This window comes from Betta splendens, chromosome 22, assembly GCF_900634795.4.
Source record: "Betta splendens chromosome 22, fBetSpl5.4, whole genome shotgun sequence".
NCBI classification, from domain to species: Eukaryota; Metazoa; Chordata; class Actinopteri; order Anabantiformes; family Osphronemidae; genus Betta; species Betta splendens.
The window spans coordinates 7,940,864-7,963,570 of record NC_040900.2 but is presented as its reverse complement, the minus strand read 5'-3'; the positions used below and the strand labels follow the sequence as shown (position 1 = coordinate 7,963,570).

The 22,707-nt window shown below is 48.4% G+C and overlaps 1 protein-coding gene across 5 annotated transcripts; it reads right to left on the bottom strand.

Moving 5' to 3' along the window:
• Window positions 1-119: 119 nt before the first annotated feature.
• On the bottom strand, window positions 120-22,206 carry dnmt3ab (DNA (cytosine-5-)-methyltransferase 3 alpha b). Of its 5 annotated transcripts, XM_029139333.3 has the most exons (23): window positions 21,762-22,206; window positions 20,437-20,612; window positions 18,227-18,334; window positions 15,929-16,271; window positions 13,363-13,409; window positions 12,628-12,774; window positions 7,345-7,728; window positions 6,772-6,930; window positions 6,395-6,502; window positions 5,979-6,135; window positions 5,737-5,883; window positions 5,504-5,548; window positions 5,193-5,272; window positions 4,919-5,031; window positions 4,621-4,804; window positions 4,445-4,529; window positions 4,203-4,348; window positions 4,033-4,123; window positions 3,800-3,948; window positions 3,607-3,692; window positions 3,449-3,518; window positions 3,232-3,350; window positions 120-3,139 (listed from the first exon to the last, which is right to left on the bottom strand). In XM_029139333.3, the coding sequence occupies exons 2-23, from the start codon at window positions 20,518-20,520 to the stop codon at window positions 2,998-3,000; spliced, it is 2,994 nt and encodes a 997-aa protein (XP_028995166.1). In that variant the 5' UTR covers window positions 20,521-20,612; window positions 21,762-22,206; the 3' UTR covers window positions 120-2,997. The 5 variants fall into 5 exon arrangements, with proteins under 5 accessions (XP_028995166.1, XP_028995167.1, XP_055361954.1 ...); XM_029139334.3 differs by lacking the exon at window positions 12,628-12,774; XM_055505979.1 differs by lacking the exon at window positions 20,437-20,612 and having other exon boundaries at window positions 21,762-22,196.
• Between the last annotated feature and the right edge of the window lie 501 nt (window positions 22,207-22,707).

Below are 22,707 nucleotides of genomic sequence, written 5' to 3'. Positions count from 1 at the left end.
TTCTCCAGCACAAATACATACGGAGCCTTTTTCTTCTCTCTGGACACTGAACATAAGAACTGGGGGGGGGGGAACTGGAGAATGAACTGCTACATTGCTTGTACAAACTGGTCTTAGGCCATAAAACAGTTATGACAAAAAAGAAAATCTCACAGAGTGTCGAGAGTATCAGCAAACGCAGAAGTAAAAGTGACCTAAACCCATAAAAATGTTGTTTCTGATAAACAAACAAACGAACAAATAAGCATCAATTCAAAACAACCATCTGAAAACACACATGGAGAATATTATGCCTTGGAATGTAGGATTAAGAAGCGATGTGTATAAGCATACATTATGCTACAGTAAGTTATTACTATTTTTTTCTCACACGATTTTCCCACAGATAAGCACCAACTACAGCAATCTCTAGTCTAAAACAATATAGGAAACCTTTCATTAATTGTAATCCTTATTTTTTCAAGTACAAAGTTAGAATGCCTTTGTTAACATATTTATATAAATGAAATAATAATTATTTTCCATTACTATAAGGAACTTAAAAACAGTTATTGTCTATGTTTATTTCTCCTCCGATCAAATATATTTTTCGTGGTTAGATAAAATGTTTAGCACCATATGAAACACCTTCAATCCTTTTTTTTCAGATTCTTACAAAGGAAACTGAAGCTAAAAACACCACCACGTAGGGCTGTGCAGGGAAGTGGAGACTGTTCATCTGTTGCAGGCCTCTGTCAAGCTCACATCACAAGAAATCTGGATTCACTTGACACAAACAAATGGGTAAAAAAAAAATGCGTCAACGTGGAGTCTCTGTACTAGTTTAGGCTTAAAGCGAGTTTTGAATCAAATTTGTCACTTGATTTTTATTTTTAACCTACCATTTTGCTTTCTAATTTTATGATATATATTAGCGAAGAATTATATTTGTACATCTTATACGTAAACAAACCCAAATGAAACAAACAAAAAAAAAGATAAAAACAGCACCTGGAAAACTATGTACAACATGTACAAAACATGAGGGGGTGTTAGGCTGTAGGAGGGTTAAAACATCATGAAGCACAGGACCAGGACTGAGCCCAGTGTGCGTGGACACGAAGACGGCAATAAGGTCACTTCAGAAATTAACAACATTAAGAAATTAAATTTCAAATGTTGACTCTTAAATATGATATAGATAAGCGATAGCATCTGTTTTTCTTTAGTCTTTAAGTGCTGACATCTTCGTCCAACACTGTGTCAGTTTTTCGTTTTGACAAACTGCAGCCTAAGTCCTCCATATTCAGCTTAGAGGTTACAATCAAGAGAATTTAGTTTGTGGATATAATCCAAATTTGGATCAGCATTTAAATTTGTCAACATGACCACTATTTATGACTTATCAAGGGCTGACGCCTTACTGTCCTTCACAGGGGACATAATATGGTACAAAGCACATGACGTGGCTCCTTCGCCACGTCTTACATTTTACAGTCTTAAAAGAAAGAGACATTCTCTGACTATGGGTCACAACAGGCTGTATCACTGCTTTACAACAGAACGATACAGACGATGCAGGAAAGGAAACGAGTGTGTGTGGCGACAACTGTGGACCCACCTACTGCACACCGAGTCAAAAAACACTGGGTTTCACATATCAAAAGCCGTCCTTTCACTTCTATTGGCACAGCCCTACTGTATATGAAAAGTATTACACGAGGGTAGATCAGTTCACACCATAAAACAAAGCCCAAAAACAATTCACAAGAACCTATACTTTTAAAAAAATATCAAGAAAAAGAGAAAGTATACATAGAAAAGTGCTTTATAATGTTGATAAAACAGCACAAAATTGCTATAAAAAGGTAGAAGAACTTTGTGAAGCCGCACCATGTTGTTGAGGATTTTGCACCTGACAGGTTTTTAGCCGAGCGAGGCGGAAGGTGCGGAGGAGAGCGAGCCGGCGCCGGTCGAACCCCCCCCCCAACCGCCTCGCTTTACTAACAGTTGTACAGTAACGTCGTCAGCCGGGGTGAAACTAGAAAAAAGTAGCTCACCACAGACTTTGCTCTTAAGGTTTTTTTTTTTTTTTACTTGAATGACAGAAAACATCATTTCCCATGTGGCTTAGCTTCACTTTCTGTTTGTGCAGATCCAGGCGCGAGAGCCCGAGTGTAGCAAGGCTGAGAGATCAAAGAAGCACCAGTAGAAACTGTATAAAAGCTGTAAAATGCCGTCAAGAAGATCACGGTCGCTCAAACGTTTCCTTTGGAGCGAACGGCACGAGACAGATTTGTTTTTTCATTAAGTGTAAAAAGGTCAAGCATGTTCTCTCCAGCAACAGGTTAAAGAGCTCTGTATTGTCTTAGGTAGTTGTGCCACATGGGCTATGATGTTTCTCATCATCTTTGAGCACCATGGTATTGTAACCATTTTACAGTAGTACCGTTATTACCTTCAGTTGTGTATAGAAACTGTAAACAAAGAGGTATATGTGATCTGGTGTTTTGGATTCTGAGAGACGCAGCTCTCCTGACACTGAAAAAAAAAACTACAACAATAAAATCACCTTCCTCTTCGCATCTCTGTGAGGCTCAGTAGCTGGAAGCATTGGCTGCCCTGCGGGTCGAAGTCTGGCAGCACGACGTACAGTACGCTCACACAGCAGAAATATTTCACATATCTCAAAACCCCTCTCCTTCGCTCCGATGACTCCCAACTTCTAAAAGCACACGTTCGGCACGATTCCGTCTCAGTGTCTTGAGAAGAAAGCATAGTCTCAAGTATAGCTTGCACGTAAAAATTAACAAAACCCGATAACACTGATAAAAGTTAAAATGACATATCAAAATTAAATAGAATTACAGTCGAAAATACAAGAAATAATGTGAAATGTACGTCGATGTCTCGATTGCAAATTATACAGGAGTATAATTCAAGGATCAAGGCTCTAATTTCTAGTCACAACATACAGCTGCAGTTCCTAAAATGGTTCTGGTCTTACGGTCTCGCTGCTCAGATGCAGGCAAAGTAATCTTTGAGTGGTGAGAACAGGTGGCGGATCACCGGGACGCTCCATGACCTGCCCAGCAGCCGCTGCCTCGCCAGCCGGCTCATGTTAGACACGTCCGTGTAGTGGACCGGGAAGCCGAAGACCCTGGCGGGAGCGAGCGGGACACGGGAGGAGAACCTTAAGGTCGGCCTCAGGGGCGACGCCCAAAGAGAGAACGGCGCTGTGGTTCCACCTACCTCTCCATTTCAGTGCACCAGAGTATGTCCTCCTTCTCATTCATGTAGACGGGGAAGTGCTGGTCCTTGCCCTGCTTGATGGAGTTGGACCTGGTGGTGATGGTCCTCACCTTGTCAAACTGGAGAAGGAGAAGGGGAACGGGAGGAACGTTCGTGACATAATGATATTTGCCGTCGTCAGCGAAAATCCTTTGTTATAACATATGACATGAAGCACCTTAGCCGTCCTGCCATGCTCTAAACAGTCCTGGAGGTCCAGCCTGTCGGTGTACAGGGCACTCAAAGGCCTGAAAAGCCGAACAAAGGCTTATTTGGCATTTTTTGTAATAACATACGACAATCACATTAAGAGTAACAATACAACCCCTCACTAACCTGTTCATCCCGGGGAGATTCCCCCAGAAGTAGCGGGCGCGGTGGGCAGCGGACACTTCCTTGGCGTCGATCATCACTGGGTTGCACTAGAGTGTCATATGACAGAACATAATGCGTGATCCAACATATACCAGTGTTTGTGGCCGCCGGGGGCTGGTGGCAGCGCGTTACTGCCGTCGGGGAGGAAGCTGACCTCTAAGAAGCGCGATATGTCCCTCTTGTCGCTCACGCCCATGGCGACCACGTTCTCGAAGAGCCAGAAGAAGGGCCGGTCGTCGCCCTGCTTGGGCCGGGCCTCGTGGAGCAGCCGGTAGAACTCGAAGAACAGGCGACCGGTGCCCTCTGGAGGACACAAGCAGTCATTGCACGAGGCACATACAGGTGATGACTGTGTTTTCAAAATGAAAAATGAATGTGTGGACCCACCAAAGAGACCTTTTCTAGCAGGGTTGACTATTGACAGGTCATTGCATGGGCTGCCACCAATAACCAGGTCAAACGGGCCCCAGTCCTGTATCTGTACAGAAAAGAGAAATAGTCAACAACATGGAGGACAGTCCAAACTTTAATTAGCTCTACATGCACTCATTACTCACATGCTTGCGCGTGACGTTCCTCACGTCGCCGACGTACATGATGCGACCGTGATGCCGGACGATGCCCACCGTGATGGAGTCCTCGCACACTTCGGATGCCACGTAGCGATCCACCAGGATGCCCAGTTCTTTCAGCACCAGCAGCCCTGAAGGGGACGGGGGCCAGCGGGTCAGAATGAAGCCCGTAAAAGCCTTTACAGGGAGCAAAGCGTGGCTCATGACAAGCCTTTCGTGCGTCTAACCTGTCGCGATGCCGTCAAACAGCGACAGGACACGAATGGGTTTCCGTTTCTCAGCCATAACAGGGGGGTAAAGCTTCGGAGGATCCTGAAATGCAACACAGGGGTAGACGATGAGCACCAGACCCCAATTCTGCCCCCCTCACTCACTGTGTCTCGGTCTAAAAGTGCACACTTACAAAGTTTTGGTCGTGATTGTTTGCGAAGAAGCGCTGGAGGCGCGTGGGCCAGTCCGCGCGCCGCTCCAACAGGCCGAACGCCCCCTTCTGGCCGCACATGTAGCAGTTCCACGGGTCCTCTTTGATGGCGGCGTGGGCCGCCCCCTGACCCACCAGCAGGTCCACACACTCCACACAGAAACACCTGGAGAGAAAACGCGGAGAAATATGCATGCAAATATGCAATATATGGAAATTGTGTTTTCATTGAGAATAATTGACTAAATATCTTTATGAAATTGCGTGAATGGAAGCTCACCGGCAGCAGTTGTTGTTGCCGCACATGAGCACCTCCCGGCCGCCGCAGCAGATAGTGCAGTACGACTGATAGCCATCGTCGTCGTACTGATACGCACACTCTAGGAAGCAGTTCTGTGAGGAGAGAGAAAAGGAGTCAGCGGTAGCTCATTCAGCAAATTAAATGCTAGCGCTTTAACGGCGCCGCCTGAACTATGTCCAGTTTATTATTAGCGTCGAGAGGCGCTGTAATTTCTTTACGACGCGGGCGTTTAATGAGCTCTATCGCGGCTTACCTTACAGCTCTGGCACATTCCTCCGGCAAACAGCGGGTGCTCCAGGCTGACATTTAAGCTTCCACAGGAGATACAGATGTCTGCAGAGGGGGAGATCAGAGATGGAAATACTCAACAGTCAACAACATTCGTCTGTGACATTCAGCCTAATGAGCTTCACCGGTATGTTTGTAGAAAACACACAAGGGAGCGAGAGAGGCTGTAAAATGTATTAAATGTATTATTGTGGATTCTTTATCGACTCAAAGCTGCTGCTTTGCCCCAGCGTGGAGGTGTCCACCCCCCGGGGGCCGCTCCAGGACATCGCTTACCTTCTATGCTGCGGGTCTTTTGCCTCACTTCATAAACGAGCCGCTCTGAAAAACACAACACGAGACAAGCGTGATGAAAGAAGTTCAGAGAAGAGTTCAACAACGCAACAAGCAAACAGGTACCGCTTCATTATCTGACCCTCTTTGCATCAGTCGGGCTCCTATTGAACCTGGACCGGTCCATGCGCTGATGTGTGGCTCCAAACTGAACCTTACTAACCACAGCCTCTTACCTCGCGTCCTCTCATCTACGATGTCCTTGACCTTGGGTTTCTCTACTGTGCTTTTGCGAGGCTTTTTGGCTGGAGGAGGCGTGTAGGCTGCAGCTTCCGGCTCCACCCACATCTCAGGGTAAACCTCCTTGTATGGGTTGCGCTCCTCTGCAGTGCACGGCATAAAAACACATTAATATGACAGTCAGACAGTATTTATGACGCTGGACATTGAGGAGGTTGTGGCAGAGCATCCACCTTACCCTCTGGGGGCTCTAAGCCCTTGGGCCCAGTGGGTTGAAATCCCGTCATAGCCCATTCGATCATCTGTTTGTTGAGCATGTCGACGGATTTGGAGGTTTCTGTTTCATCGCTGTCAGGGCAGGCTATGAAGACTTTGCCTGCCCGGCTGCTAGCCACCTGGAAATACCCCAGAACATGTGCGCACACCCTCAGTAACGCTGCTATAAAAAGACTTTCCCACTCACGCTGCTTTTCATACAATTATTATGGTTTCTGGTCAGCGCACTCGAGGGAGCTCCTCGGCAAACTGGGAAATATGCCGTACAATTTCTCTCACAGAGAGTTCCTGTAGAACCACAACTTTGTTTTCGTCTTTCCGTTTACGGAGACGTAAACAAGGAATGCGATTCACCGAGGAAACGTGTCCCACACTCACCTGTAGCACCTCGTAGATGGCTTTCTTGTACATTGGTTGCTTGTTGTAAGTTGGTTGGTGAAAGGCATTACTGAAGGAACTTAAAGGCAACAGTTTCTCTACACAGACCTTTAAAACACACAGAACATGTAATTAGGCAGTGATGTGGGCCATTAAACCCTCGGTTATTGTTACTGTCATCTGTGGCAAATGATGAACACATTTCATGTTTACGCAGGAGAAATTGGTTTAGCCAATGAAACCAAAAGCTCTTTATAAAGTGTGCGGTTGTCGCTGTAAACAGACGACCGCTTCTCTCGATTCCTCGTGGGGGGAAAATTAAAAAAAAATAAAAAAATCACCTGACAGTAAAATGAATGCTGGCTCTGAGCTCTCACCACTGAGAATTTTCCGTCTCCAAACCACATGACCCATCTGGTTCCCTCGGCGGCTCTGCTCCGTCCCGTCATCCACCAGGATACGATGCGGCCTGGCCACCAGGAGAACCCTCGCAGCTTCCCCCAAACCAGCTCGCCGATGCCAAAACCACGGCCGTCCTGCAGCCAAAAGAAAAGACGAATCGCCCGCTGCGGTCAGCACCACCAAACCTTAAACAGCTTTTGTCACTGGACCATTTTGAGGGAAAAATATACAATAACATCGTAAATTACACACTAAATAAACATAACAAGGTAATTACTTAATCTTATATTATTCATATTATCAACTGTTTAATAAGTGCTTCATATATGTAACACTGTTATAAAAATAGTTGAATGCCCTTTACATACAGCACCAAATAATGAGTGTAATCAGCTTATATTAGTGGTGTTACATCATTTGTATATCAAGAGATACTTAACTTCACACGGATTAACCCTTGACCTAAACTAAACCCTTTTTCCAATGAATCTCTGCTGTAAACTGTTTGTCTAGGGCTGCACATTATGCAGCGTCAACCATGATCCCACCTCATACTCTGGCTCAGTGTCTGCAGACTTGGGTGACGTCTTCTCTCCACCTCCGATGGCGACAGGCTCGGGGGTCGTGGCCACAGTGGGGGACGCTGGGTCAGTGGGCTGCTGCTGCTGCTGCTGCTGCTGCTGCTGCTGCTGCTGCTGCTGCTGCTGCTGCTGTAGTTGCTGCTGTTGCTGCAGCAACGGTTGTGATTGCTGTGGGTACTGAGGGTGGGACTGGGTGTGCGACTGAGGCTGGGGCTGTTGCTGCTGCTGCTGCTTTGAAGGCTGCAGGTGCTTGATTATTAAGACCTCCTCCCCCTGGGTCTCTGTGTCGTTCTCCTCGTGGTGATCATTCATGGCGTCCATCGTTGCAATGAGTATGGCCTTTTTCTCTGCCTGAAACACAGCCCAGTGACAGTAGATAAGAACAGGACTGTTCTAATGATATAGTGATAGCAATACTGAATAAATGTATTAATATTTCAAAAACAAGAAAATATTGATCATAACATCTGTACAAAAGCAAAAGAATACACAGTAAGGTAACTCGTTGCGGCTTTATCCCGTCAGGGGTCGCCACAGTGAATCATTCGCATGGTTGATTTGGCAAGTTTTTATGCAGGATGCACTTCATGACGCAACCCCCCTCTGAGGGGATTGGATTGAACCCGCGACCTGAGCAAAAGGAGCGCAATGCACTAACCACTGGAGCCAAAACAACATACAGTATTGTTCATTTTCAACGCAAACCCTTAATATTAGCAACATCACTTACAGTCTATCATATCAGTATTTTATTGCTAGCTTGGATTTAGTATATAGTAATAAACATGCTCCTCTTTGATATTTTTCGTATTTGTATCCGACATGAAAATGAAAATGTATGACAGGCAGGTAAAATGGAAGCACAGAGCCTCACACACAGGACCTCCTCTCCGCTCTGTACATGCAGTCGCAGTGCGGCCTTCACCGGGTTTGTGGTACCTGACACTGGACCACTGGGTCGATCACAGACAGGCGAGATGCAGCCGCGACTTTAGCCTCTGGCAGTAACTCCCCAACAGCTGCGCCCGTTCTGACGTCTCGTCCTCACACACTCCCCTCACCTTCCCCTCGCCCGCCTGCTCTTTTGCTGTACGTGCAGAGCGCATATATCTGCAGCCCCATATGTAAACACGTTAGTCATCCTATAGGCTCCACGTGAGAGCAGTGTTGCACAGCTGCGCTCGCTCTCCTCGGGTCCTTCTCGGGTTCCCGGGTCTCACGCGCAGTCCACATGTCCGGGGTTGTGTGGACCGTGTGAGTGGGGGATGAGGAGAGAAGAAAGGCAAACACAAGGGAGAGAGTGAGAGCGTATGGGCACCGACCGGCCCTCTCCCCCAGTGTGACTCGTAAACAATAGCGCCTTTAAGGGGAGGTGGTTCCTGGATGGCGTGGGGAGGGGTCTCAACGCTGGAGAGTAGAAACATGTGCTCTTCAATCAAGAGGCTCGGCTGTGGTTTATAAATATCTGTACTGCAGCGCTGGATGGATGGTTCAAAGCCCTCGGCCATATGTGTTGGGCCTCATGGCTCCAACACAAGCACACTGGAATTAGTGTTCAACAGGCTGCTCGGATGTGTGCTTCCAGATGGCAAACTGCAAAAACTAACACGTGTCAGCAAAACTCCTTGACGCGTTACGTGCACGGTGGAGAAACAATCCATAATCATATCAGCAAGTGAGGAGAGCAGGTGGGAGAGAGTAGCTGGAACGGACTCCCCATGCTAACACATAAGTAAACATAAGTGCGTGTTCGCTCCTGTGCTGCTGCTAATGTGCTCGTTTCGCTTGGCTTTCGATCAGACTCTCTCCAGGGTTCCTTCTGCTGCGAGCCAATGGGAACGTGACACTGACAATGCCAGTGTGGGAAGGGGAGAAAGTACAGTGGCTATAAGAACCAGATATTTGTCTCTGGACCTCTTCCCAGTTGTAAATGCCCCCTTCTGGGGGCCTCACAGTGTGTGCGCAGCTCCACCAGCAAAGACGGGCCCTCGGAGTCTAAAGGGGGAAAATGGGAGAAGGAGGTAGCGGAGACACAATGCAGGCTTTATCATTTACGCACGCCTGCCCGTCACTGACAGCGTCGGAATACCACGCGCTGTCACGCCACGCTAAGGACGAATACCAGATCCACAGCTGGAGATGCAAAAACACGGGAGAAATGTGCTTAAAGAAGCTCGCGGTGAACGTCTACACCTGTACCGCAACTAGAAAAAAACGGTTTGTTTCCTTATAGTAGTAATAGTTGCGTTATGAAGCGTCTGCACTCGGCTGGCAGAGACATGGAGCACAATAAGGAATAATCTGACTCACAGGCTCTGCAGCATGATACCCTGAGGGCTCAGGGGTGACAGAGTGCACTGGGAAGCAGAAAAACATAGAAGCCACGGGTCTCCAGGGTGTGCAGATGATATTTTTGGATTTAATCTGCTCTGCACCAAGTTTGTTAACTTCATGAGCAACATATCTGAGTCTCAGAGAGTCAGAAGCGCAGTCGAAGAGCCGAGCTTTGAAGACGCAAGCGACAGGCAATCAAACGAACCGGGCAGCGGGAGGAAAAAGCTGAAATAAACTGACACAGAAAATTAGTTCCTCACGCGACGCGACAGCGCGGCTTTGAGGGAACACAAAGGAGTTTGACCTTTGAAGGCAGTGATCTCTTGTGTGCGAAAGGCAAGAGAGACGCGGTAGAGACACGTGACGTGTGCGTTCTGCGAGTCGGAATCACTTCGGCAGCATCTCTCCACACCTTTAGGAGCATCGTCGTATTGTCGTGAAGAGACAGACAATGCATCTTAAAGGCACAACAGGTGTACTTCATTCAGTGCATCAGATGCAAAATCCTTAAAAATACTGTCTGCATGTGCACGAGTGGCAGTTTGTGTCAAATGTGGCCACTGTAGCGAATTTTAACAAACATTTCTGCAGAAAAGTCCATCTGGTTCTTATTGTATAGCGTCCTTTTAAGACATCATTAGGAATATTAGCGAGTCAGCCATGAATACAGGCAGAGTACCCCATGAATCTACACGCAAAAGTCGTTAAAAAAGCTCCCTGACGAGGCTGCTCGCTTCTCCCCAAATCACTTTACTAGTAATTCAATTACTTTTCCTACAGTAAATCTATGTCCTGAGTCAAGCAGAACAAAGTACACGACGATAGGGAGGAAAGGGCTCAGAGGCCACAACAACCTAACCTGCCCCCAGCCGAAACGCACCAAAGGTAAATGAATGTGTCTTTTTAAGAATTCCTCTATGACCTGAAAACATTTGCCTCTCGGACATTTCTAGGTGCTGCTACGAAACAGGAAATAGTTCACGGCACACATTCACCCCCACGGGAAAAAACTTTTTTTTGCACGAGAGCGAGAACTTTTTTTTCCCCCCTAAAACCCGGCAAAGATCCCGCCACGCGTTTATCTGTTAAAGAGATCGTTTCCCTTTAAGCTTTGCAGAGCAGATGGTCCACGAAAGCGTTCATGGAAAGACCTGAAGTCAGCATATTCCACTTGCTGTAAGCAGGCTAATCAGACATGCACACAACCCACCCCCCCACCACCACCCCTCTTATCAAACAACGTAGTGCACATACCCATACATGCCAGCGCGCAACTCTCATAATCCAGTGTGGGGCTTGGGTTTTTTTTCAACCCCACTCCCGGGGTAGAAGTGATCGCTTAAAAAAAAGAAAGCATGAACATTTCTTTGTCTGGGAATTCAGGGTCAGGTGATTGCCAACAGGAATTCTGGTTGGCTACGGAGGACTTGCAAAACGTTGGCAGCGAGCCAGGAGGCTGTCTTGCAAAGCGGGGCTGGAAATTTGCTGCAAACCTCATCTTCACCCTCATATCCATAGCACAGAGTTCATTTCCATAGCTGGGGGAGGGGTCACGGCAAGAATGGGGGAGGGAAAACAGCGAAGGAAGGAGCGACAGAGTCCACTGTCCACGAGGCGCGTGGAGGAAAAAAAAGAGAGAGAGAGAGAGAGAGAGAGAGCGAGAGAGGGACTGTGAAAAAAGTGCAACATGGCAGTAACCCTTTCAGCCACCGGGTCCTCGCTGCTGCAGAGGCGTGCGAGAGCGAAAGCAGAACCAGAAGCCGAGGCCAGGAAGGAAAGAACTTCCATGTCAAAACAAATGAGCGGTTGTTAGATTAAAGCTGTTAATTCTCAGATGAGAAAAGGAAACATCTCACAACTCCCTCAAATGTCAACCTGGGCAAGACGGAGAGACCGTTAACGGCCCGCTTGCCTCATATTTTACGACATTTCACTCACAGGACTTGGGCATGCCGTGCTGATTTGGAAATATTTCTTCCAAGGAGACGTTTTTATAGGCCTTCTAGTGGCGAGCGGAGGGGTGAAGACGTGGAAGACCCCTTGTTGGTGCTGCAGAGGATTCATTATGTAACAGATGAAGCTCATTACGCTGCTACCAGGAGCAATTTGCAACATGACTAAGTAATAAACGACGTTGCAGACTTTACCACGTCACAGCTTCACAATATGGCAAAAAAAAACAAAATAAAAATGAACTGCATGAATGAACACAACTGCAAAGCATCATTAGCAACAAGCTAATCCCAAAATAGGATCCAAGCACCATGCAGTATGTGTTACTATGGAACACACTTCATTATTATTCTCCGCTTTACTAAGAGGCACTTTGGTGCCGTTGGGGGGCAGATGTGGGGGCGACGGAGGCTCTGCCAAGCAACAATATGGGCCCTGTAGAGACGTAATCACCTGCACATGAAGTCGACAACAAAGGTAATTGCTAAAGTACTAATAACAGTGAACCGCAGCAAAACAAAGCCTTCAGCCAGTACAAATGACAACTTCAGTGACCAGATGAGACCATTCTGCCAACTCCCAGTTGTTGCCAAATCCTAGTGTGACCACATCACACTTCTCTATCTCCCCTACTTACATCCCTCTATACTGGTAAAGTGGATAAATGAACAAATTCTGTGTGCGTGAACTCCATTTTTCCATTTCACCCTACAATAAGGGCTCCCGAAGTACTAGAATGATACAAACAGTGACAGTGATTTCTCCTTTTGCTGATACAACAGACAAAAACAGAACCAGGAAGCAGCAGCAGCGCACTGAGCCAGTGGATCTGGAGAACCACTGAAATAAATGGTACCTTCATGAGATATCAAATGATCCATCAAATACACTTGGCCGTGAAGCTACGGATCTTTGAACCCTGGCAGCTTCAGTCATCGTCCTGTTAGAGCTGGGGGTACTCACCTCAAGCTTCCACTTGGCCATCCACTCCTCCCTCATCCGCTTGCTAATGTAATAAGGGTCCCCAGCCTGGAAGGTTATTCTGGGCATGGGCCTCTGACGAAGGCTGATCTCCCAACCAACGCCCCCTCGCAGCCTGCCTCGACCTCCCTGTTCAAGGCGCAAACAGAAAAGGTTAGCTAAGCGTTTTGATTCTTCCTTAAAGGAAGCATCCAGATTCTCTGTGAATCTGTGCGTCCGAGCCTGTGGGACAAATTCAAGCTAACAAGTGGGTTTTGGCTGAGGCGGTGGGGTCAAGGTCACCAGCACTGACTCATACGACAAGCTCCCAAGTGTATTTGATATTTCAAATCTATCCACCATTAGGTACCATTTCTTTCCAAAGTCTGAAGGCAAGACGTTTACGTCAAGTGCAGAGAGGTGACAGAGTCAGATGAAAACTCGTATACCTGTTCGTTTAATATTCGATGGAGCCGACTAGCTTAGCATGAATAGAGAAGGAGCGTAAGTTCCAAAAAGACGAAGTGTAAAAACAAGCTAAGCGAGCGTTAGCGCCACAACGCTGTCCCTGACGCTGCTGCCTCCGTTCAAGCTGCACCACGACCATCTATCATGTTCCTTTGCGACAGAAAAGGTAATTTAACCCCAAAAAGAAGCTGCGGCCCCGGCGAGTGTGACAGACGCCCGGAGAGTTACATCAGCCAGACAACAAAGACACGAACAATGGAGAAATCTTACCTCGGTCTTGACTGCATCGCCCCCGTCCTCCTCCTTGTGCTCGACATCTAGGGGGAAGACAGACACAGTGGACGGGCCCGGATCATTCATCGGGAAGGGAAACTGGCCACGTCTCATATATCTCCTCATCTGTGTTAAGTGGGCTCCTCATTCGTCAATAAACCTTATGACACATTTATTAACCCAAATCCGCGCGCTCGTCGCCAACGTCGTCAGTTTATCCGACCTACTTAAAAGGCAAACGAACAAACCGATGACACGGACTCCTGCATTCAGGTGCCACAGGCTTTTGATGCAACGCAGAAGGTTTGGAGTGGCTGCCCAGGTTATGATGAGTGTGGAGCGGGGCCAGGTTTACTTTGGCAAACGTCACTCTTCTGACCTTAGATCCCCCCGCAGCTGGTTGCTATTAACACGGCCGCCGACGCTGACAGCGAACAGCAAACTGCTTCACTCCTGTGGCTCTGGGACTGTGTATGTGGTACACTCCATCCGTAGACGCGATTAGAGACCAAAAAAAGCTCCAGAACCTCCACCTCGGATCCTGGGATCCTCGACTGTATCGTTCTTCTGGCTGCTGCAATGTAGAAGCGCTGTAGTTTTCAATTCAGCGTCTTTTACAAGTATTTGCAATTTGGGCTTCATACACCAGTGCTTTTATTATAGTTCTTCAGAACTCTTGTGCAATTTGTTAGAAAGACAAACATGTTGCAGAGGACGAAAAGATGTACAGAGGAAGTTGCGAAATCGAAGGAGAGCGGTGCAGAGGCCGGGTAAAGATCATCAGAAATAGCACAGAAAACATTTTCGTGAGGCGTGCGCTGAAACCACAGGTTAATAAAACGTCTCAAACCCAACACAAACCGACGCTGGGATTTCCCACGGTTTAGAACGTGGAGGTCCACAATAACAAGGGGCACGTTATTCATTGTTTGTCCGTGTTCAGCGGAGCAGCGGGGGGTCAGCCAAGGTGCACGGACACCGCCCGACGGAAACGCCAGGAGGGCGGCAAGGATTCGCGGCTCGCGAAGGAACGGGTGAGACGGCCAAAGTCGGCGTCCGGCGAGAACCTCTGGGACAACAGCCTTCAGCCTTTGCTGAATGAGTACACACCACTACCTGCTGACTCCAAGCCCGGGCTCTATCATAACACTCCAGCCTCCTTGGAAGGCGCGTTTTCTGCCCAGCCAACGCGGTGCCTGTGCGTGAAGTGCCCTACAGACCCGCCCAGACAATAGTCCGCTCTCTTAGCAGCCACTTCAAGCTAGTTTTGTGTGTAGCTGTGTCCTGTGGACCCCCCCCCCAAACCCCGTTCCTCCCCGCACTCCTTTTCCACTCCTTTCCCTTCGGCCTCCTCGTCTTCATCAGGCAGAAATGACTATAAAACGAATCGGCGAGGCGGCGTGCGCTGCCAAGGTCACCGGGTTTGCGAGGGGAGCTGGCTAGCGCCGCCCGCAGAGAATACGACCTGCCAGTTCGAGCGGGTTCCAGCGCTCGCCTTGCCAGCGCTGGGCTCGGCTCCGGCCGGAGCTCAAATCCTTCCTGTGCACTCCAGATGGAGAACAGAAGCCCTGTTCGGCTGACTATCGATCCACCGCACTGACCCCTGACAAGGACCCTCCTCCCCCTCTCTCTGAGACCAAACAAAAAACGCCGCTTCTGTTCGTCAGCGGCAACACAAATCACCAGTTAAACTAACAGGCACACAACAAGCTATTCATGGCCTGCAGCCTTAGAAAAAGGGGGTCAGCGGCAGACTCGCTAGACTGAAGCTTTTGACAGCATGCGACCGAGCTGACGCTTTGAAGACGTGTTGGTGGAAGTTGCCACTTCAGTGCCACAGGCAGCATAGAAACGCTGCTCAGGGGCTGCTGCTGCAGCTTCCTGTACGTCAGTGGGGGGTCATCATGAGTGTTGTGTTGTTTTCCTGAAAGCTCAGGAAGCAGGAGGCTCTTTGACAGCCAGCAGCACCGCAAACAGGCCTACAATATGTAAAAAGGACCTTGCTCTGGTCCCAGAAGCGGGGATCAGGTGAACAACCCCGCAGACCGGCTTTGTAAAGAGTTCTGGGCACGGCGCCATCCACCTGACACGGACCCCGACGGGTAGGTGGCCACAACAGAGACCTGCCAGCGCTCGACAGAGGCCGGTTGCCAGGAGACGGGTCGCTCCTCCCCTGGCTTTATTTACTGCACCCCTCATCAAGGTCACAGCCCGAGTCTCTGCAGCCGAGAGAGGAGCAGGAGAGACACGTGGCTGAGAGGAAAACACAGAGATATGACCAAAAAGCAGAGGGGGGGGGTTCATCTTTATCTCGAACTAGAAACACTGTCTCCAAATAGATGATGATGATTTATATCCTCCGATTACTATGACTTCACACATGAAAATGAACATTATAACTACGAAAGCCCTGCATACTTACTTACTGCCCCTTTAAGTCCTGTGTAGCAGCAAGAACACTCGTCTCCGTGTTACTAATCTTGGCAGTGTTAAAGCTAAGAGACCCGCTCAGTCCCACCCCCATTTAAAACCCATTACTTCTAGTCAACAGTCAGAAACTCACACTTCGTTGGGCGCTCCAGTTTCCGCCTCCCTCGTTTCTTGCGCGGCGTCGTCAGGCTGTCGTCCTCGTCTTTGCCCGCGCACTCCCGCTCCTCGCGGCCGGCCGGGAATCTGCTCTCCCGAGAAGGGCTCCGGCTCTGACCCCGCGGGCCGCCCTCCGCTCGGCAGGAGGAGGCGTCTCTGGGGATCCCGTTCTCTGCTTCCCTCTCCTCCTGTTTGGGGAAGCAGGCGTCGGACTTCCTGTCTCGGTGCACGCCCACATCCCCGTTGTGGACCGGTGCCGCGGGCGGCCGGCCCGCCCCGGCGCGGCTGCTGCTCACGCCCACGGAGTCGCAGCTCTCGCCCTGCAGCCGGAGGAAGAAGAGACAGAAACATCAGCTTCAAAAATAGCAGCTTGCAGCTTCACGTTTTGACACTGAGCGCGGCGTTGTTCCTGTCGGCAGCAGACTCAATGCCCTCCATTTACTACAGATCCTCTGAGCAGGCAACGACAAAACAGGCTCAGTCTCCATTTGGATCAGCTCCTCACTCGTGGGTCACTCGCTTATGGTATTTCCCTTTCACTCCTTTAAGCCTCGCCAGCGAATCTGCTGTGTGGCCTTCGACTTGGAAACTGACGAAGGGATTACATTACATTATCAGGTACAGCGCTCTGCTAGTACGCAGTGCTGCATTTATCATTACAGCAGCATGGAAATATGTGGAGAATCTTGGCTGTCTGACAACGCCTCGCTCCGTCCAGTTTGGAACACCCAGTTAAACAATTTGACTCTAGGCAGGGGAGTAAGCTGACCCATCTGAGGTTACTGTACAGCCATTATAAGAGCGCCACTGTCACAAAGGGCCTAGAAAACATCAGCTTCAACACTAAGAGTTTGAAGAAATGTGATGGGGATGTCAGCACATCAGCGCTGCTGCCTATAAATAGCCATGAAGAGTGCACGTACTCAGAAAATGCCATTTATAGGTCACGGGGAGCAGGAAAGTGGAGCGCGTCTTTCGAGATCACGGCGTCGACGCCGACGAGAGCGGCGCCAGCAGTTTGCGTTTAAGGCGGGAGGCAGCGAGCGCCTCAGGAGGCATCTGTCTGACAGCAGACAATGTTTAGCGAGTACAAGATCCTGAATTGTAAGATAAAAGGGTGGATGCGATAGGCGGGCGCGATGTGAAACGGGCTTTAATGCGATCCAGAGGCCTATAAAACGCGGCGCGGGGCTAAATGAACTTCACTCGCTGTATCGTAAAACAGCTACATGCAGTCAGAGGTGGTTGGGAAGCATTCCGCGCAGGCAGCCAACTCTAAATGACTTCATCACTGTAGTAACTGAGAACAAATTAACTGTAAATATTGAAGTGTTACTCATACAAAGAGCGGCGCGCTAGTAAATCTGAATGAAAACAACAGACCGGCAGCTCAGGCCCTACTAATATTCAGGCCCGAGTCATAACTGGAAGCTGCAGTAGTCTGGAGTTTTCACGCGCACCTGAACACAACGCAGCCGCTGAGAGAATTATGCAAGAGATTAGTGACCCAGTGAACTACATGAGGCCCGTGACAGAGGTCAGAGGTCACCGCTAATAAATCATATGGCTCAGACAGAGGTCAGAACCAAACTCTGGCTGCCTAAACCGGGCTACACGCATGATGGCTCTGCAGTGGTTTTAGACCTAGTGTCCACCTGAACCACCGGATTTCAGGGAAAGAGTCACCGCAGGAGCCGTTACTGAGTAACCGGACCCTCACGAAGACGACGGGGACATGTGTTCAACCCTCAGCAGTGAAGCCGAGTGTTTCGGCCCTTTCGTGATTTCCCTGTGAAGTTCATGAATAATTCTGTGTGAATTCATGAACAGATGCTTAAACAAATCATCGCGTCGGAGAGGAAAACGGCAACACACGGCCTTAAATGTCTCCATGTGGTGGAGACGGAGTGATGAGTATTCACCAGTATAAAGAGGGGAGCGTGGTTTACTGTACAAACAGATGGCTGTGAATGTTATGAATGAGAACGTGTGCATTGTCTTACTTCTATTGGTGCTTGAAAGCTTGTGAACACATGAATATGATCAAGCTCGGTGGACGCAGAAACCAGCTCCGTGCCTTTTGCCACACAAGCACGAGCACGATTGGAACATTTTCCACCATAAATAAATGAATAAGTGCGATTTGTCAATTCTCATTTATTCACAAACTTCCAAGACCCGCTGTAAATGATTAATTGCATCTCGGAATTGGATATTAACGGCTGATGAAAAATGCATGCATGGGTGCCCGTTGACCAACAGTTTCCACACTCACTGCAAACTGCTTGCGCTTTCGTCCGGGCTTGACAGCTTTACAAGAGGCACTGCTTTTAGCGGACTTCTCCTCTGTCATCGGGTCCATGTCCCTTATTGTGCTCTCACCCTGCGAACAGAAAAAGGCATTGTCATGGAATAATTAAAGGAATACCCCACCTAAAAATAAGAATGCCAAATTTCAATATAAAGGCTGCTTATGAAAGATTCTATTCTGGCGGAGCTGCAACAGGTCCTCGAGTGTCTTTGCTCGAGTGGACAATGAGACAGATAGAAAGTGAATGACGCATTCCTTTGAACTAGGCTGAAGTGAAAGCCCCGCAGACACGGCGCTGACCTTCCCCAGACAGCCTCCTCTTGACACGGCTACAAAGACGTCACCCAGCCCCCCACCTCCTGCTGCTGCAATTTTCCTTTGATTAATATAACTGTCTACCCTGACGAACAAAGGCCCGTGTCAGCCACTACACAGTATCTCTGGGGTTGATGATCCTAATGTAGATGCTTGGAGTTTCAATATTGAATAGGACCACCAGCACCAGGTCTGAATGCAAATGAGATTGCAAGGCCACTTCTGATAGCGAAGATGGGGGGGGTCCTTATAAGTTGTTCAGGACTGAATGGGACAAGATAAACACGTGATCTGACAAGTTAGTGAAGGAAAAAAGCAGCTAAATTTTACTGTCCTGTGCAGTTTATGGAGCCATCAGCGGATGATGGGTTCATGAAGTGCACGTGCTGTTATAGAAAGCTCTTCAATGTAAGTGTAAGATGACAGCTGTCACATTCTCCTCTGGCTGAAATCTGTGATCTCGTAGCACATGTGGTACAAACGTGTGACCTGTGTGTGAATCTATCGAAAGATGTCACGTCATACTACGCGCTCACTACTTTTAGTTGGAGCAATAGGAATAAAATGTGTGACCTGGCAGCAAAAATATGAATCCTGATCAGGTTACAGAATAATTTGCACCACTGGCTCTGAGACGATTGCAACAAATCATCACCTCCTTTTCGTGGCTTTATACGAAAACAACCTAGCGTTTAAAACATGCAACTGACCACATTTTAATCCTTTGAGGGGTGGATGATTGAATACATCAGGCATTAGTGTCCCAAGTTATTTACATACAGAGACGAATGTGATCAGAGACTCTGACGCTGTGATGAATGGATTCGGGATTATAAATGATGAAAAAAAATCTGGAAAAAACAGTCACAGACAGCACTGACGAGCCAAAGCGGACAGTGTGATTTTTCATGAAAGATTTGTGTTCTTTCGGATGCTGGTGCTCTATTGTGCGATGGCTGATAGAGCAGACCTAAAAGGCAGGCGCTCCGGTTTCCCCTTCCAGTGCGGCAGAATTTGCATAGATAATAGCACGTTTTGAGTGCAGCCTGGCGTGCAGGCTCATTTGGGAACCACTTAGATGGATGACACAATTCAGTGGTGCCTGGCTATCGCGGCAGGAGCAGCGTACGCCGCGCCGCCCGTCCCATTCCCAACCTGGGAGCTCAGACGTAGTGGAGGAGTACGCCATTTTCACAGTCTCGCCCTCACAGAAAAAAAACACACGCTGCAAAAAATAAAAAAACAAAAAAAAGAGGCTGGAATATAATTTGTTGTTGCCTGGAGTGAACCCTGCTACATTATCAATATCTGGGCACTATTTCCATCTGGGTAGCCGGTTATTTAAGGCAGTGTTCTGTTGCTAGGCAACAAGACTAAGGGCAGCACTGTGTAATGGGAATGTAGAGGAAGAGGACAGACCCCCCCCCCCCCCCCCCCCCCCTCGTAAAAGAGCCGTAGAGCCATTCCAGCTCCGGCTCAACCTACGCCAGCCAACGCCCACGTCACCAGCCGCCATTACAGCAGCAAATGTCACACGCTGCAGCTGCAGCGCTGCTGTGGAGCATCCATGATGCTGCACTCGTGCACTCAGAGTGGAGGCCGCAAGTGGCCTGTGTCTCCGATAAACAGGAGCCCCCGGTCCCGACCCCTAACCTCAGGAGGCCTTTGGCTCGTAGGGGTCAATGAAGCCGCAGCCTGAACTCTGGCCATTCACAAAATCAAAACAGTGAATGAACTTGTAGCACCGCTGCGGCTGTGAGGGTGAAGTCCTGACTCATTCATGGACGTACCGACTTTCAGATGGTCTCATAAACACCTTCCCGCGGCCCTGCCTTATAAGCGCCGCGCGTGTTTCTTACCGTTCTGTCTGCTGCAGGTGAGTCTGTGAAGTCGGGGGCTTTGAACGCAGCGGCGCTGGCGTTGGTGAAAGGGTTGGATGGCATTGTATGGGCGTACGGGTGACGTCGGCGGGTGAGGGGACGGTGAACTCAAAGGAACACAAATAAAAGAAATGACCCCTCTTCTCTTCACTCTCCTGGACGTCAGGAAAGAAAAGCGACAATCAGAGCCTCGGTGAATCGCTACACATCAATATCACTTTAACTTTCCATCAGTTATACGATACTGTGAGTCTAACTGCTTGTACATTATCTGTTAACTAACGCATCTGTGTATTTGACTCAAATCAGATTAGTCCAGTCTTATTTGTCAGAAAGAGACACTGAGCATCAGCTTTCCTATTGTGAGTGCGTATCACGTATAGAATCCGTATAGGCTGCTATATGGGACGCTGCCTCACTACTACTGCCTATAGGGCTTACATGTATGACACTTTTGCACCACATGGATGTACGGGCGCATAGTGTTGGTGTAAGATTACACAGTAAGTTACTGTAAAATAAACCTTAGAGGATCATTGTTATTACTATTACACTAAATTAGAGGATTATTCACACGGGATTAATATTCAATTCTCACACAAAGTGTGAGGGTTAAAGTTCCACCAGCAGTCAGCCATGCGCAGCACAGCTTCGATGTTGCGCTCGTGGAAATATTTTTTTAAAAATCATAAGCACGTGTATCTACATTTACAGTATAGAGAATGAAAGCGAGGGATAAGTGACTGGTTCATTTTAAACGTCTAATAAGATGTTGGTAAAAAAAAGTCCTCGCTTCTGAAAATGTGTTTGCAGGAAACGAACATGAAATCTTGAAAAAAATAATTTATTTTTTTTCTACAAGACGCGTTTAAAGTCGCCGCATTTCCAGCTGCAGCCAGGCCACTCGCCGACGTTATTGCGATCGGCTGACTTTTCATTGAAAATCCAATTAGCTGTGCGTTTAAATCGCAAAGTTTTGCTCGTGCTTTTGCGGCAGTCTGCAATATGAGCTAAGGGGGTTATTGGTCCGTACAGGCCACGGGCTCTGAAGAATACATGCCCGTTATTTTCTGTAATAACGGAGCGGCGATCCGGGTTCGGTGCTGTAAATTCGGTCAAGTTCAAGCGCACATCGCGATGTCCAATCAGCACATCTGCAAAAAGCAAGCCCTAAATCGCTATTTTCCCATTTCCATCGAGCGCCTTCCGCTCTCGGGGCTTTCACGTTTTTTGTTCACATCCTGTGCGGATACCGGTGCCGGGTTTGACTGATTTAAACGCGTGCGTCGCTGTGTGTTCGTTACCCGATTTTCCCAAGTCCCAGGCCTGACCCTTTTCGTCTCGCTTGCTCCCGGAGCCTCCTTCCTCTTCTCTCCCCGTCCTCCACCTCCCCAGCCGGCCTGCTCTCCTCCAGATGCGCCGCTCTCTCTGCAGGGGCCTGCAGGCAGAGGGCGTTAGTTCCTAAAGCTCGGGAGTAGTGACGAGGCGTCACGTGACCGGCCGACCAGGGCTCCCTTAGCCGCACGTGCGGCGCGGCAGCACGCGACGTGCCCTGTGGCTCAGCTTTATCTGAACGTACACCCGGATCCATGAAATCGGCCAAACAAACAAGCGGGCTTTTGCAAATTCAAACGTCTCCCATAATTATTATTACATGAGAAAAACTATTGATGAACTGATCGACGCGATTCACGAGTCTCTATAGTTCACATACGTCTGACTTTCACGATATAAGTCATCCAAACAGCAAGACAACCCCTGGGAGCGAGGCGGACACGAGTTGTCAGTTTGCCTGTCACGTGACGTGACGTCACCGCTCCCAAGGCTTAGGAACTAACGCCTACCCCTGCAGACGGTCCTCTGCCGCTGCTGCTGTCACTGGGTCCTAAAGACACCAGCTTCTCTGCAACACAGCAAGGTGGCGAGCGATTTAAAAATGAATGTAGCAGGTAGGACACTGGAACACACCGGTCTAGAAGACAGTCTATTTAGTCTATTCATTAACAACATTTGTGGTTTGTCTCCTTGTGGCTCCATGTACATGCTGAGTAATTACAGTATATATACAGTACTTAAAATGACTGAAATGCTGAATATAACGTGCTCAAGCATAAACGATGACAAATGTTTTGTAAAAAGGACATAAAATATGCTGAATAATTAAATGAGCATGAGACCCGAGTGATGATAAAATGAGCACAGGAGCCCGAGGAGACGTTGTTTTAAACCGCCTCATTTACGGGGCCCCCT